General features: G+C 37.5%; 1 protein-coding gene across 1 annotated transcript in view; it reads right to left on the bottom strand.

Moving 5' to 3' along the window:
- GTF2F2 (general transcription factor IIF subunit 2) overlaps positions 1-17,657 on the bottom strand; it is a 176,281-nt gene that overhangs the window by 28,290 nt on the left and 130,334 nt on the right. The window contains exon 6 of the mRNA XM_058276654.2: positions 2,882-2,981. Coding sequence (XP_058132637.1) covers positions 2,882-2,981 — 100 coding nt within the window. The remainder of the gene's footprint in view (positions 1-2,881; positions 2,982-17,657) is intronic.

Below are 17,657 nucleotides of genomic sequence, written 5' to 3'. Positions count from 1 at the left end.
TGCCAGGCAAAGTGCCAGTGTCACTAGGAAGATGAACTGAACAGAGCAGGTTAAAGTTTTGATACTAGCGAAGTGCCAGCTTTTATAGACCTTAGAGAGGTTTGCCTCTTGCCTCAGGACTCATGGTCCATACCAGTAGATAACAAAAAAGACCCTGATGGTGGGATTTGGGGAAAATAATTATGGTAGAGAAATGTAAACTCACTATTATGAAGGAAAGACAGATTTTACCCCAAATTGGAGATCTGAAAAGGCAAAGCAGTGATTTGAATGAAGCAGTAGCTCCTTGAAGATAGGGGTTTTTAAAACCTATTTGGTTCATCAGGGGTCTGTGTCTCAGGAGCAAAAATGGCCCTGCTGAGGGAAGCCATCTCTGGTAGGATACTGATATGGCTAAGTACCATCTTCCTTAGTTTCTTTTCCCTTCCCACCCAAAAGAAAAGCTCTACTGCCACTGTAACAGTTCAGACACTACTTGGTCACTACGACAACTCCAGCAATTCAAAAAGACATAAAGAAGAAAATCACTTGAGAGCACAAACGATGGCCTTTAAAATACTTGCTCTGCATTCTTTAAATTTTTCAAATATGAATATGAATTAATTTTTTTCCTGAAAAAAGATAAATTCTTAGCTCAAGGATTGCTAGGTCAAAGAATACATTCTTTTATAAAGTTTTTGACACAAATTACCAAACTTCCCTCCAGAAAGTATGATCTTTGTCTTCGCTTGTTTTTACCCTTTTCATTGAAGCACATATCATATAATCTATACATACTATATGTATCAATAAAAAAGGTAAAAAAAAATTGCATATAGGCAATCCTTGCTTTGCACAGTGAGACTGTTAAAATGCCCATACAAGAGGAAATAATGAAATCAATGTAAATAATCAGCAGGAAAAAATACCATCCCTTCATGATCTTTAAGCATTGTTAAAACCTTAAAAACTCTTTTATGGTCAGTTAGAAAGGAATAGGAAATTTTTAAAAAGAGTAAATGTTTACTTTACTTAGTACCCTGTTATTTAAAACATTAAAAACATTGAGAACTGGGGTGTTTATTTCTTTTTAAAAAAATTAAGAGTAACTTGAACAGTGGTTACTTTCTTCTCATGGTGTAACTTATGATATGAAACACAATTTTTCTAGGCTTGGCAAACTGTCATACTCCTTACTAAGTTTGAAGCAGTTTACAAAATTCAACATTTCTGCCTTCAGTGTTGTGAAGTATTTCTTAGAGTTCCTTTAATGTGATTTTTGAGAGATCACTGCCTCTGGGACTTTGCATTCTTTCCATCAAAACCACTCTTCTCATGTATGCCGATAATCTGCCTTTGCTAAGTTGCTATGACTGCACATCCAGAAGCTTTTGAATGGCAGCGATGCCAACATTCCCACAGCCAAATATTTCTTCCATAAACTTCTTTTACATTAGATTCAAACTGCACTTCCAGGGTTATCCCTTTTTGTTTCTTTGCTGCAATTCCATTTTGGTTGTCCAATTCCCTCTTTCGAGTGCTCATTATTGTAAAATGCCATGTGGGTTTATCACCAGGAGTTATGGAGACAACACAGCTACACACTTTGCTATCTGTGTGTGAATTGAATACCAGATGCACGGTGACCACTGACTAAAAAATTGAAAGAAGGAAGGAGACTGGTCACTCATCACGAAGCTCATCTGTTCTTTATGCAGTGATCTGTGGACTGAAAAGCCAGCAGTGGGGTTTGTACTTTATGTACCTACTCACAGGTAATATACCTGGTAACTGCATTTTGAACTGTATTATTGGGGGACTGATAATATTTAATTAAAACATGGGTAACTGGAATTTGTGCCTATCACAACTGTGCAAAGAGACTGCCTGTACATACAAGGCACATAGAAAAAAGTCCACTCATTTTAATATATGGCTCAGGGAATTGTCATATGAATACGGGTACATCTGTGCAACTGACACCCAGATCAAGAGATACCATCAGCATCCTAGAACCCTGGGTACTTCCTTCCCGTTACAACCCTCCTGCCTCTCCATCCCCCTGCACAATCCTGATTCTAAGAGCAAAGATTCATTTTGTCTTTTTTGTTCTTGATGGAAATAGAATCACAAAACATGAGTTGTCCTTCATGTCTGGCTGCTTTTATCCAGCACTAAGTTTGTGACATTCGTTACTTACTATATGCTACCTCATTAAGTACCTATAGCACAACATAATTATCCATTCAACTGCTGATATGCCTTTGGGTAGTTTCCAATCACCATTAACACTATACTCATGCATTTTATCATTTTTTTTTTTGTAAATGAATGTTATTAGCAGTTTTATTTTTAATAGTAAAAAGTGGGAGACATATTAAACTGGAATATGGAAAAAAATATAGCCATATAACAGAGTACTACTCAGGAACGAAAAGGGATAAACATGATATACACACAACAAAATGCTTGATTCTCATTATAATTATGCCTAGAGAAATAACCATGCTAATACAAATTAAGTGATTTAATTGACGTGAAGTTCTAAAATTTATTAAAGAAATCAGAACACTGATTATCTCTGGGTATGGAGGTGGGAGGGACTGGTTAACTTGGAAAGAGTAGGACAGAACTTTCTGGAGTAGTGGAAATAATTTATCTTCACAAGCATGAATGCTTTAGCCAAAACTTAGCAAGCTTATTCATGCTTTTCACACAAAATAAAGTTTAAAAAGAAATGGTTTGGAAAGCCTGTGTTCCTCTGCACTGAAGGTGCTCAAGGTACTATGAGGGAGGCCCTGACAACCAGGTGCCCGACTGCGGAGGTCCTCGCAAAACCTAAGAGGCAACAGTGCAAAAAGAACAGACTTGGCAGAAAGAAGAGAGAAAGCACAAGACTCACATTGTACTGATGATTAGCCACAGGCTTGTAATTGGTTGTTACAACTTTGTCCAGCTGTCGTGACAGTCTTACAGGTTTGGAAGACTCTTCTATCTGTAATCTGAAAAAGAAAGGGCACTGCTAATGAACATCCTTGTTTAGTACAGTCAAACCTGGAGAGTAATTCCTATAATTCTTCTTATTCAATAAATAACATTTAATATATAAAAAGATTTAACAGCCTTAATGTAATATTTTAAAACCATACTGACATTGTACACTTTGGATGGACTGTATGGTGTGTTAATAAAACTGCTTAAAAAAGACTACAAATAAGCCCCCACGTTGAAAAGATGAGATGTGACTCTACTGTAGAGATCAGCACCATAAGCTACATACACAAACCTATCTTTTTATAATTCTACAACTTTTAATTGTGTACTTTTACAGTCAAACCTTAAGTAAGCTCATCTGATTAAAATTCTGAAAAAAATTCTGTAAAGTAGCACATTATTGTGATTGTAATAAAGAGCACTGAACTGTATAGGTGACTGTGGTTAAGAGGAAACTTTAGGATATATTTTTACTAGAATAAAAATTAAAAGATAAAACAGGACTGTACAATACAACACAGTGAACCTTACTGTAGACAATGGACTATAGTTAATAGCACAAGGATGTTCTTTCATAAATTATAGCAAAAGTATGATACTAATACAAGGTGGTAACAACAGGGTGGTATATGGGTAAAATATATACCTAATGTAAGTAACAGACAGTAGATAGAAGTATTTTAATAATCTTTCATCAACTGTAATAAAGGTAACAATTGTTAAAAAATAGTACAATTATTTTAAGAAGTGCTATCATCAATAGCAACAACTATTGAGCATCCTTTCATGTGTTTATTGGGCTTTTATACTTCTTACATGGAGAAATGTCTCTAAGTCCTTTGTCTATTTCTAAATTGGGTTATCTGTTTTGTTTGTTTGTTTTTTGAATTGTAAGAATTCTATATAATCTGGATATTAAACCCTTATAAGATAGATGATTTTCAAATATTTTCTCCCATTCTGGTGGTTGCTTTCTTTTTTGATAATGTCCTTTGGTGTACAAAAGTTTAAATTTTGATGAGATGCATTTTATATACTTTTTGTTTTAAACAAATCAATTTTATTGATAAATATTAAAGCATGTAATTCTTCTGAAGTGTACAATCAATGATATTTGGTAAAAGCACACAGTTGTGCATTTTCTCACTTCAGTCACTTTGAGAGCATTCTCATTATTTCAATAATAATAAAAAATTATTAAAAAATTTTAATAATAATAAAAAAACAAAAACCAAACAAGACAATTCTTCATTTCTCAATTTCTCTATGCTTCCCCTGCTGTACATAGATGCTATTTCTGGATATTCTTGTACAAATACTTATTTACTTATTAAGCAATTAATATACATTTGTTCTTTTGCTGCTTGTGCTTTCGGTGTAAAGTCAAAGATCCACTGCCTAATCCAAGGGTCCTGAAGATATTTACTTCTAAGAGTTTTATGGTTTTAGCACTTATGTTTAGGTTGTTGATCCATTTTGACTTTATTTTTGCGTATGGTGTGAGGTATAGGTCCACTTTCATTCTTTTGCATGTGGATATAGTTTTCCCAGCACTATTTGTTTCTTTCCCCACTGAGTGAACATGGCACCTTGTCAAAAATCAGCAGGCCTTAGATGTGTGGGTTCATTTGTAGACTCTCAATGCTATTCCATTGGTCCATACGTCTATTTTTATGCCAATACTACACTGCTATGATAACAGTGGCTGTGCAGTAAATTTTGAAATTGGGAAGTATGAGTCCTCCAACTTTTTCTTTTTCAAGATTTTGGCTATTCAGAGTCCCTTACAATTCCATATAGATTTTAGGATCAACATGTCCATTTCTGCAAAAAAGGAAGTTGGAATTTTGATAGGGATTACACTGAATCTGTAAATCAATTTGGGGAGTACTGCCAGCTTAACAATATTAAGTTTTCCAACCTATGAACATGGGATGTTGTGGTGGTTTGAAACTGTATATACTCCAGAAAATCATGCTCTTAAACCTCATCCATCCCTGTGGGTGTAAACCTATTTTAAGCAGGGCCTTTTGATTAGGTCACTTCAGCTAAGCTGTGGCCAAGGGTGGGTCTTAACCCTCTAATGGGAATCTGTTATAAACGGGATGAATGTGGGGCAGGGTAGAGGGAGCACAAGCATGCAGTGTGAGCGTGCCATGGAACAAAGAAGCTGAAAGCAAGGAAACCCAGAAGACAAGGGAGAAACCAGCAGATAGGATACGTGCCTTGCCACATGACAAAGGAGTCCAGGATTGCTGGCAGCCAGTCTTCAGGGAGAAAGCACTGCCTGATGATGCCTTGATTTGGCCATTTTTTCAGCTCAAACTGTAAGCTTGCAAGCTAATAAATTCCTACTGTTGTGAAGCAGATGTGGCTCAAGCAAGCGAGCTCCTGCCTATCACATGGAAGGTCTGTGGTTCAGTTCCCAGTACCTCCTAAAGGTGACAGAGCTGGTATGATGGGCAAGTGTGGCAAGCCGACACAACAAGATGATGCAACAAGAGACACAAGAAGAAAAACATGAGAGACACAACAAAGCAGGGAGCAGAGGTTCCCGGTGCCTCCTAATGAGGACAAGCAGGACGGCGAGCTAGGGCGACAAGCAGATGCAGTAAGCTAATATGACAAGATGACACAACAAGAAACATAAGAAGAAAAACATAATGAGAGAACAACATAGCAGGGAACAGAGGCGGCTTAAGCGATTAGGCTCCTCCCTCCTACATCAGAGGTCCCAGGTTCGGTTCCTGGTGCCACCTAAAGAACAAAGAAGATGAATAGACACAGCAAGTGCAAACAACAAAGGGGTGGGGAGAGATAAATAAATAAAATAAATCTTAAAAAAAATTCCTTTTGTTATTAATAAATGCCAACCTATTTTATGGTATCTGCTTTTGGCAGCTTAGCAAACTAAAACAGATTTCTTTCCATTTATTTAGGTCTTTGTTGATTTCTTTCAGCAGCGATTTATGGTTTTCAATGTACAAGTCTTTTACATCCTTGGTTAAATTTATCTTTAGATGTTTTACACTTTTAGATACTACTGTAAATGGAGTTTTCTTAATTTTACTTTAGAATTGTTCATTGCTAATATATAGTAACACAATCTTTGTATGTTGATCTTGTATCCTGCAACTTTGTTGAATTTGCTTATTAGCTCTAATAGTTTTTAGAGGGATTTTTTAGGGTTTTCCATAGGTAAGATCATGTGATTTGTATACATAGAGTTTTACTGCTTCCTTTCTAATCTAGATCCTTTTCTTTTTCTTTCCTAACTGCTCTGGCTAGAACTTCTAGTACAATGTTGACTAGAATTGGCGAGAGTGGATGGATATCCTCTTGTTCCTGATTTTAGGGGCAAAGATTTCAGCCTTTGATCAAGTATGCTATTACCTGTGGGTTTTTCATGAATGACTTTTATAAGGTTGAGGAAGTTCTCTTTTATTCCTAGTTTACTGAGTGGCTTATTTTATTTTTTTAAAAAGATTTATTTTTATTTCTCTCCTCTCCACCCCCCCCCCCACCCCGCCGTCTGCTCTCTCTGTCCATTCGCTGTGTGTTCTGTGTCCGCTTGCATTCTTGTCAGGTGGCACCAGGAATCTGTCTCTTTTTGTTGCATCATCTTGCTGCATCAGCTGTTTGTGTGTGTGGCACCACTCCTGGGCGGACTGTGCTTTCTTCACATGGGGAGGCTCTCATTGCAGGGTGCACTCCTTGCATGTGGGGCACCCCTATGCGTGGGGAACCCCTGCATGGCAAGGCACTCCTTGCTCACTGCAGCACTGCATGTGGGTCAGCTCACCACACGGGCCAGGAGATCCTGGGTACCAAACCCCGGACCTCCTATATGGTAGGCGGATGCAATATCAGTTGTGCCACATCCGCCTCCCTTATTTTATTTTTTTAAATATCACAAAAGGGTGTTGTACTCTGTCAAAGTCTTTTCTGTATCAATTGAGATGATCTTATGTGTTTTTAAAACATATGAATGTTCCTTTATCCTGTTAATGTAGCATATTGCATTGGTTAATTTTCACATTGTGAATTCCTTGTGTAGTATTCCTGGGATAAATCCCACCTGGTCACGGGGTATAATTTTTTAATAGGTTGCTGGATTGGTTTGCTAGTATTTTGTTGAGGATTTTTACATCTATAAGGTGTATGTTTCTATAATTTTCTTGTGATATCTTTTTCTGACTTTGGTATCATGGTAATATGGTTCATATAATTAGATATAAAAAGTTTCCACCTCGGTCTGATGAGATTCTACTCGCAGATCCCCTGATCCCAGCGCGCTCTTGCTCTCTCTCTTTCTTTCTCTCTCCTTTTTCTCTTTCTTTCATTTCCAATACCCTTCGGGTTCAAATCTCCAACATCTGGAGCCCAGTGTGGGGCCCAAAGAAGTCGGTGAGTCTTCCAAATCAGTATCGGGAACCGTGGAAAAGACCTCGTAGAGGGTTGTGTGTGATGTCCAAAGCAGCGTGACTCAAGTCTTCTTTTAGAAGACGGGGAACAAATTTGGCTGCCAGCTCAACGGATTAAACCGCGGATAGAGAAGAAAGAGAATTTTGACGATTTCTCCTCTCCTGATCATGTTGTAGAGAAGTGGGGTGTGTGTAGTACTGAAGGCCAGGACACGAGAACTCTGAGAAGGAAGTTGTTCTATTTCAACCGGCCGGACTTGGTGGACTCTTGTCCTAATAAAAACCAAGCCCCCCCCCCCCAAAAAAAGTTTCTACTCCTCTATTTTTTAGAAGAGTTTGAGAAGGATAGGTGTTAATACTTCTTTAAACATTTCCTAGGAGTCACCAGTGAAGTATGTGGTCCTGGGTTTTTCGTTGTTGGTAGTTTTCTGATTACTGATTGAATCTTTTCTATTTCTTTTTGAGTCAGTTTTGGTAGCTTGTGTTTCTAGATACTTGCCCATTTAATTTAGGTTATGTAAATTTGTCAGCCTACAAATTTACAGTATTCTCTTACAATCTTTTTTATTTCTCTAAGGGCTCAACAACTGCTTTTAAAATATGAAATTTAAAATAATATGTTTGATTTTTACCATGATGCCCAAATTCTGTGTACTCATTTCTGTATGGAAATGTAAACATTTCAATTGTTCCAACAATTTTACAAAGTATAAGAAAAGTGTTCTAAACATATCTACAGAAACTGCGTATGTAACCATATATAATATGCAGTGTTACTTTAATTTTCATGGGCCAGACATACTTTTATGAACCTAGATTATATTAATATGTTCTTAAGTTGATGAAAGCACTAACCAGAGAGCTAATAAAGGGACTTCTACCCAAAGATGGACGTAGACTTACCATCCTTCAATTGTCTTTTCTTCTTCTTGGGATGAAGCACAGGCTTCTTCATGTATGATTAAGTCCCTTTGGCTCTAGTCCCTACTTATCTTTACTACTTTCTCCATGATCCCCACACACCTGCTGTAGGCTGGCAATGATCCAACAAGTGCTTACTGGATGCCAACGTCTTCCAGGCACTATACTAGAGGCTGGAGATGCAGCAGTAAAGAAAAGACTTGCTCTAGCAGAGTATATAGTCTACAGCATAACAAAGAGAGACAAATATATATTTACAACTAATTAAACTCAGTACTGAAGAGGGACTGGGGTTGGTATTACGACACCTGATTGTATGCTGATATGAACTAAAGATTACCCCAAGGTGTGTTTAACTGTAAGGGGTAAACTGGAGTGGGACTGCTCATGCTGATGAGAGTTGGGCAAAAAAGATTATGGGGAAATAACCCCTCCAAGCTAAGAAGCTGTCTCAATGCTATCAAGAGATAAATCTTTTGAGAGGAAAAAGTGATTGAAGAAAGATATAAGACTGTGTACAGTGTTAGAACTACATGTGTAACTCCTTGAGAAAAAAATACAACTAAGTGGCAGGCTGTTTTTGAGCACATTTGTGTTTTAACCTCTGCCCTATCCACAAATGCAATAATTTCTCTGAGGTTTGGTCTCTCTAAATGGTCATCTATCTATTATGCTGTCACTAAATTATCTTCTCTGTTTCAATCACCTCACTCCACAATTTTATGAGACAGTGAAGGAGGAAAGCTGTACTAGTTCCTTCCTTCCAAATTAAATGATTATTCCTATTTACATCATAATTAGAAGTTTCAGTTTGTTTAGGTAAGTGCTTCTTCATAAATGGTAGCTTGTCATACTCTTATACTTGAATTTATTTGCAGCTACTGCATCTTGATTTGGGCTCATATGGCATACTTTCCCTTGAATTGTGACACAACAATGCTAAAAGTCAGTTCCATCATCCTGAGTGCCTTATCATTTATAACTTCAAAGTATTTTGAATGTAACATTAAAAAATAAATAAAGGGAAAAAATGCAAAAAAGAAAAAACTAAGGTAAAGCAAGGCTTGGCTGCATCAAAGTGATCATAGAATATTCTGTTTCTTGAACATAACAACGTATTTTCAAATTTTCTGAAATATTTAAGACTCATTTTCTTAAACGGTCAGGACAGTGAGTCTTTCAGCTTACCCCTAGTCCAGCCTATTATTTCTATAGTTTGCTATTCTGCTTTACAAAGCAAATATTTACAAAATCATATTATTTTGTACAAACCCAGATAAACCATTTTTTGACTCTGAAGGCATGTCGAGGTCAATAATGTTTAATTTAGTGCATTGTTCAGTGCTGAAATGGAGTTGCAAATTGTTCTGACACTTCATGAGATAATGTTAAATGAATTATTTCGTGTTAAATAAAGAACCCTGCTAAATTATTTTAAACTATTCATGGTTAATTAAAGTATTTTAAGATTTGGTTCTTTAAAAATATGTTAACTTTTCAGTCCATAGATTAACCTTTTGAGTTTTGAATCATAAGATGTCCTCTTTTAATTAAAACAAAAACCCTAGAGTTGACTTTTTAAATGTATAAGGAAGGTTAAATTTTGTATGTGCTCTTTATTAAAAAAAAAAAGCTTAAGTCAATGTTTTCCTTTATGTACTTAAAAGACACTCCTCCCGTAACAACAACCTCCTCCATCATCCTGGGACATTCACTGCACTTGGTGAATACATCTCTGAGCACTGCCGCAACACATGGTCAATGGTCCACATTATAGTTTACACTCTCCCCCAGTCCACCCAGTGGGCCATGGCAGGACATTGTCCAGTAACTGTCCCTGCAGTACCACCCCAGACAACTCCAAGTCCTGAAAATGCCCCCACATCACATCTCTTCTTCCCACTCCCCACCCTCAGCAGCTACCATGGCCCCTTTCTCCACAACAATGCTACATTTACTTCCATTACTAATCACAATAGTTTCAGAATAGAATATCAGTTAAGTCCACTCTAATCCATACTCTATTCCTCCATTCTGTGGACCCTGGGATTGTTATGTCCACTCACCCTCTGTATGACAGGGTGCTTAGATTCCACTTGGCTGATGGATACAATTCTCCTGCTTCCAGATGTAGGCACTCTTGGCTCCCTGGTGTGGTGGTTGACCTTCTTCACCTCCCTGTTAGCTGGCTGGGGTAAGTCCAATAAACCAGAGGGTAGGAGTTGCTAGTCTGTTGAGGCTCAGGACCTGGCTATCATGTGGACAGTCCAGTGATTCAGGTCCCCGAGTATACACTAAACCCCAGCACCAACCACAGGTCTGATAAAAGTAACAGGAGGCTTGTGAACAAAGATCACATCTGAGTCCAACTCCATCACACTCAGGAACACAAACTCCAAAGTAGGGCCAACTGACATGGCACTGAACTCCATCTGCCATGACCACAGAACCTGTGGGTCTCTGTAACCCTCAGAAAAAACCCAATACCTGGGGTTGTATCTACTTTAGCTGTCTCTGGGACTCTGCTGAGGTGTGCATAAAGGCGACACCTCTGATTACCTCTCAGCTCTTTTTTGGAGACTCATAGCCATATAAACTCATTTGTCCTTTCCATTTCCCCCTTTTATTTAAGATCAAAAAGCATTTTTAACTCCTGATATTACATGTAGGCTGAGCTATTCTGCTGGTCTGAGCTGACCCTTTTATTCAAGGTCGTTCTCCAGCCACATCATCAGCTGGTACTTGGTAGTAATCCCTCGGCGCCAGGGAGGCTCATTCCCAGGAGTCATGTCCCACGCTGGGGGAAAGGCAATGCATTTACATGCTGACTTTGGCTTAGAGACTGGCCACATTTGAGTAACATGGAGGCTCCCAGGAGGTAATGTAGGCACCGTGTAGCTCTAGGCCTAGTTCTTATTTCAGGCACACAGGCTCACAAGCATATTCATTAGCATCAAGGGCTCATTCTTGGACCATCCTTCCTTATTGGTCTTAGCCATTGCACTTGGGGCATTGTTGCTTTTCCATTAGGGAAAGTGACAGAGCTCCCCGTAGCCATCATTCCCAATTGTAACCACTATGAAAATATCCAAACATTTTTATGCACCCTGCATACATGCCCTGGAGAACTCCGTCCCAGCCATGCGTCCCCCACCAATAACATCCCACACCAGTATTCCTCCCCTGCCACCATCGAACCCCTCTGTGGTCCAAAATACCTTAGTTTTATACAACATTTAAAAAAACCCAAAACTTGGTGCAATTCAGGACAAATCAGAATATACTTATACTATCTTAGAAACCTAGGACTGGGAAGTGGACTTAGCCCAATGGATAGGGCATTCGCCTACCACATGGGAGGTCCACAGTTCAAACCCCGGGCCTCCTTGACCTGTGTGGAGCTGGCCCATGTGCAGCGCTGATGTGTGAAAGGAGTGCCCTGCCACAGAGGGGTGTCTCCCGTGCAGGGGAGCACCACGCGCAGGGAGTGCGCCCTGTAAGGAGAGCCACCCAGCACGAAAGTACAGTCTGCCCAAGAATGGCGCTGCACACACGGAGAGCTGACACAACAAGATGATGCAAGAAAAACACAGATTCCGGGTGCTGCTGCTAAGGATAGAAGTGGTCACAGAAGAACACACAGGGAATGGACACAGGGAGCAGACAACTGTTGGGGGGGGGGGGGTTAAATAAATTAAAAAAATAAATCTTTGGAGGAAAAAAAAAAAAAAAAAAGAAAGGTAGGTAGGACTGATCATATCTTTTTGTATCTCCCATAGCTGTAGATTAAGTGCTTGGAAACATGCATTTATCAAATAATTACTACACTATTAATAAATCATACTCACCCATTTGTCAAAGTATAAGACTCCAACTCTTAAGTACCAAGTTATACATTTAGTCAAGCTAATGAAATAAAACTCCATTTAAAAGGAAACATAATTTTAATTTTAGGTAACTTGGAATGTATTCTTCTTGGAAATTCAACTTGGTGAAGTCTGAAAGTAGTTCCCAAGTTATTTGTCTGAGTTGTACTATCAAAAAACAAAAAAACAAAACAAAACAAAACCAAAAAAACCTAAAATAGCACATATAATTTGGAAAAAGAAAATAAAATATAGACATCTGTTTACAGAATTGCTTAGATTCAGGGAAGTTAATTTTGAAGTGAATTTATATAAACTGAAATATAGAGAAGTAAGCAGGAAATACAGCACATAGGATATTGTAGGCTGCCTTAGGATTTCAGCCTAAATCCTAAGGTTAATGGAAAATCAGAGAATACTGAAGCAGGAAGTTAATTGAATTTGTGTTTTAAAAATACTACTCAGGCTACTATATGCAGAATGGTTTGGAGTGGGGCAAGAAGGGAAGTGGGGGACTAGGACAGTGATCACACTAATCCAGGGAAAAGAAAATACCTACTTAGAATAAGATGAAGGTAAAGGAATTGGAGAAAGGCAGGGAAATTCAGGAAATAGTTTGAAGGTAGACTCTACAAGCATTGGTGCCTAACTGAACTGGGGGCTGAGAGAGAAAGGGTTTAGAACAAGGTAGCTCAGGCTCCTGGAGTGAGCAACTCTAACTTAGGTGGACAGTCTCTATCACTATAAAACTGTTTCCTTCAGGATTCATCAGAATTTACTACACTATCTGTAAGTAAGAACTAGAAAGCCTATTCCAGTTGAAAATTATGATTTAAAAAATTAACACCCAGCATTTTTAATTCTTTACGTGTTACATAAAGATGTGAGCTTTTCTTTCTGCCTCACTTTTAGACTAAAATAGATACAAACATCTAATAGAGAACAGCTCCAAAAGCATTTCTCTAGAAAAGAAATACAGATTACAAATTAGCATGTGTATGAAATTACTTTATTTACCATTGTTACTATTATAAGGAGGAGCCCAAAGCTACATGACCTATGGATCTCACATTGGACAATGCAGAGACTGAACACCTCTGTTACTGCAGAAAGTTCTATAGAACAGCACAGGAGGATCACAAAGTCAAATGTGTCTAGGGGCTGCCAAGCAAAGTAAAGAGCAAGAGAGATGGGGCGGTTGTGATGAACTGGAAAGAGGCACGGTCTATTCCAAGCTGGCAACAAGGCCGCAGCTCCTGCTGATGGTTATCCTGAAGGGATATAGACCCAGTGTTACTAACTCTCCTTCCAGTTATTCAAGAAAAGGGAGATTTAACCTTGTCAACTAATTCAATTAAATAACAACCACTCAAAACTAAAAACCACATACACTAGCTATATCAGGCCACTAGTTAGCAGCCCTATGATCTATATATTTATATCCTAGGGTTTGCTTTAAAAATTTTTGTGGTAATATAAATACAAAATAAAATTTCCCATTTTAACCAATTCCAAGCATATAATTCAGCAGTATTAATTACATTCACAATGTCCTACTTTCACTACCATACATTACCAAACCTGTTTGTCTCCCCAAACAGAAACTCTATCCATTAAGCATTAACTCCCCATTCCTCTTTCCCCATTTCCCCACCCCAGTCACCAGGTAAACTCTAATCTACTTTTTGTCTTTAGGAATTTGCATATTCTAGCTATTTAAGTGAAATAATATAACACTTGTCCTTTTGCGTCTGACTTATTTCACTCAACATGTCCTCAAGATTTATCCATGTAGTAACATGTATGTATAAGAGCTTCATTATTTTTTATGATTGAATAACATTCCATTGTATGTTTATACTGCCATTTTTAATCCATTCATCAGTTGATAGACACTTGGGGTACTTCCACCTTTTGCTAAATATGAATAATGATGCTAAGAACATTGGTGTACAAATATTGTCCAAGTTCCTGCTTTCGATTCTTCTGAAACCTAGAAAAGGGATTGCTGGGTCATATGGTAATTCTATATTTAACTTCCTGAGAGCTGCCAAACTATTTGTCACAGTGATTGCACCATTTACATTCCCACCAACAAGGTATGAGTGTCCTCATTTCTCTGCATCCTTGCCAACACTTGTTAGTTCTCTTTTTTTGCTTTGTTTTTTAGTAGCCATTCTAGTGGGTGTGAAGTGGTACCCCACTGTGGTTTCTCTAATGGCTAATGACGTGGGGCATCTTTTCATGTGCCTATTGACCATTTATCTTCTCTGAAGACATGTCTATTCAAGTCCTTCTCCATTTTTAAATAGTTGTTTGCCCTTTTTATTGAGTTGTAGAAGTTCTTTATATAGTCTAGATAGTAAACCCTTAGCATAGGTATGCTTTCAAAATAGTTTCTCTCATCCTGTAGGCTTTCTTTTCACTTTCTTGATAATGTCCTTTGATGTACAAAATATTTTAATTTTGATGAAATCTGATTTATCTATTTTCACTTTTGCTATCTGTGTTTTTGGTGAAAAGTCTAAGAATCTACTGCCTAATGCATGGTCCTAAAGATATTTCCCTATGTTTTCTTGTAAGAGTTTCATAGCTTTGATTCTTGTATTTAAGCCTTTGATTCATTTTGAGTTAATTTTTGTATATGGTGTGAGGTAAGGGTCCACTTTCATTCTTTTGAATGTGGATATCCAGTTTCCCCAGCACTAATTTGTTGAAGACACTATTCTTTCCCCCATGAGAGGACCTGGCACTCTTGTGAAAACTGGCCATAGATATGTGCATTTCTTTCTCAACTCTTGATGATTCCATTGGTTTACATATATCTCTCCCTGTGCCAATATCACACTGTGTTGATTACTGTGCTTTGTATTAAGTTTTGAAATTAGGAAGCATGAGCCCTCCAACTTTGCTCTTTTTCAAGATGGTAGAAGCAACTTGGGGCCTCTTGCCATTCCATATAAACTTGATGATTGGTTTTTACATTTCTGCAAAGAGGGCTGTTAGAATTTTGATCAGGATTGTGGTGACTCTGTAAATTGCCTTGGGTAGTATTCACATCTTAATGATATTAAGTTGTCCAATCATGAACAAAGGATATCTTTTCATTTATTTAGGCCTTCTTTCATTTCTTTCAGCAATGATGTGCAGTTTTTGTATACAAGTTCTTTACATCCTTGATTAAATTTATTTCTAGATATTTTATTTTTTAGGTGCTATTGTAAATGGAAATGTTTTCTTGACCAGGCTGTTTCTTTATTTTCAAAGAAAGCAACAGCAAAGAATTAAGAAGTATTACTAGAAGTAGCAAATTAATGTCATAAGTAATAACCACCAGCATCGAAACTACAGTTTTAACTGAAGGACCAGCAATTCTCTCCACCTACACTCCCATGCTCCCATTCTGAGCAAAGCCAAGAGCTGGCTGATGGTTCTCCTAGATTGGTCTTCGCTTCTAGTTGGTGGTCAAAGAATCAAAAAATATCTCCTATATAATACAGAAACGTAACCGTTTTTACTTACAAAAACAGCAACTTCATATGGTTCAACATAACATCTCACTCTTTAGGAAAGACTTCACACTGAGTTGAATTCTTCTATATAAGAATAATATAATTCAAATTACTCATTAAATCTCAGATTAATCATGACTTGCCCATGACCACACAGCTTGTCAGAGGCAGAGTGGGAAAAAAACAAATTCAAGTCTTCAGATTCCTTCTTCCCCTATATCATATTGTGTCTTGAATGTAATGAAGCAATTCAGATGTCTTTTTGAAGTTTGGTAAAGATGTGCTACCACAACTTAGAATATATATAGCCATTTAAGAAAATATATTTTGTCTACAGCATGTTCATTACAACAGCTAGCAAGGTATTCAGAAGGGGCCTATAACCAGTGAGGGATAATGATGCATACTTGACTTCTGATATGTATTGAGTAAGGGTAAAAAAAAAAAAAACAAAAAACCCACAAAAACATAGTTAACATAATGGAGACTTTTTGCATCTTTTGAAAAAATTACCATCTATTTTCTGTTTTTCACTGAAATACTGTAAGACTGTCAATCCCTTACCAAATTTTCGCTTCTTTAGTATACCAAAGAGGATCTATTTATCTCTGTCAGGCAGACTACACGAAGTCTCCACTAATCAGTTCAAAATATAAATATCTTACCTTGTGGCCAGAACGTTTCTACTACCTTTCCTCTCATCTTCTTTCCTTGTGTAATCTATTTCTTAACTGAAACTTGAAGCGATGTTCAGTGGATATCTTTAACCTAAGCAGGGATGTCATTTCTGAGTCACCAGCACTCTGGTTGCGTGCATATACAACCAATGTCCAAGCTGGTGCGGGAGAGTTGGGAGGGTGGGAAGGCGGCACAACCCAACAACTGGTTCTTATGAGTCTGAGGCCTCAAGTTTCTGTTCAGATAATTACAAATTTTGGTGACTTGTAATTTATCCATTGCAATTTTTTTTTTTTCTTTAGTTCAAGTCACAACTTCTTACCCCATCGCATGAAAGCAAATTGATTTTCACCTTGGAGAATTTGGATTCCAATAAAAGTGTGTGATGGCAAAGTGGAAGAAGGGGATAGGCGAAGAGGGAGGGGGCAGAAGGAAGGATGGAAGAAAGCCTTTACTGCTGGACTCTCTGCTTTTGAATCCCAGTTCCACCACTACGTGTGACAGGGGTGATCTTGGTCAAGTTACTCAATTCCTCTAATCCCTTGGTGCCCTCACCAGGAAAAATGAGGATAACAACAATAGTGAGATAATCTTTATAAAACACTTAGTGAATAGCCTGTCCCCTAGTATGTATTGAGAACCTTTTAGCTATTATTACAGTTATTGGTATCACTGAAGTACCCACTTTTGAACCAGAAAAATACAGGAGATATTTGAATAAGAGCAACTTTTAATAATTTTTTCATTCACAGATTAGATTTTAGAACCAAATTTTATGGAGTCTGGGTTCCTCCTTTATTTTGATGCAAGATATTTGGCTACATCAGATTAAAAGCACTTTCTTTGATATCCTTTGACTTTTCAAGAATAATAAGATTTCTTTCTAAATGCCATTCAGCTGCAGGTAAAACATGTAACAGCTCATAGAAGTGCTAATTAGAACTAATTATAATCTAACCACAGCACCAAAAAGCATAAAAATATAGTAGTTTGCACTTTTGCGTAATTATTTGTACATCTGACTCAAATAATTCACTGAATTTCAGATGCAGGCAAAATATTTTTGGATTTAATTCTTTACGGCACTAAAAACAATCTGTCATATATAACTTTCAACCACTAGTGACTAGAATATGTGTCTGAGTTAAAGGCACAAAAAAATGCATCTAGGTAGAACAAGTCCTTAAATTATATAGATAACTCCTGAAACTGTTTTCCAAACTACTGGTCTCAAAGATTATTTTCCTCCCTCATCCTCTTCATACTAAAATATGATATAAGGA

Source organism: Dasypus novemcinctus, chromosome 15, assembly GCF_030445035.2.
Source record: "Dasypus novemcinctus isolate mDasNov1 chromosome 15, mDasNov1.1.hap2, whole genome shotgun sequence".
NCBI lineage: Eukaryota > Metazoa > Chordata > Mammalia > Cingulata > Dasypodidae > Dasypus > Dasypus novemcinctus.
Note: the sequence above shows the minus strand (reverse complement) of the source record. Positions and strands in the feature narration are given on the sequence as shown.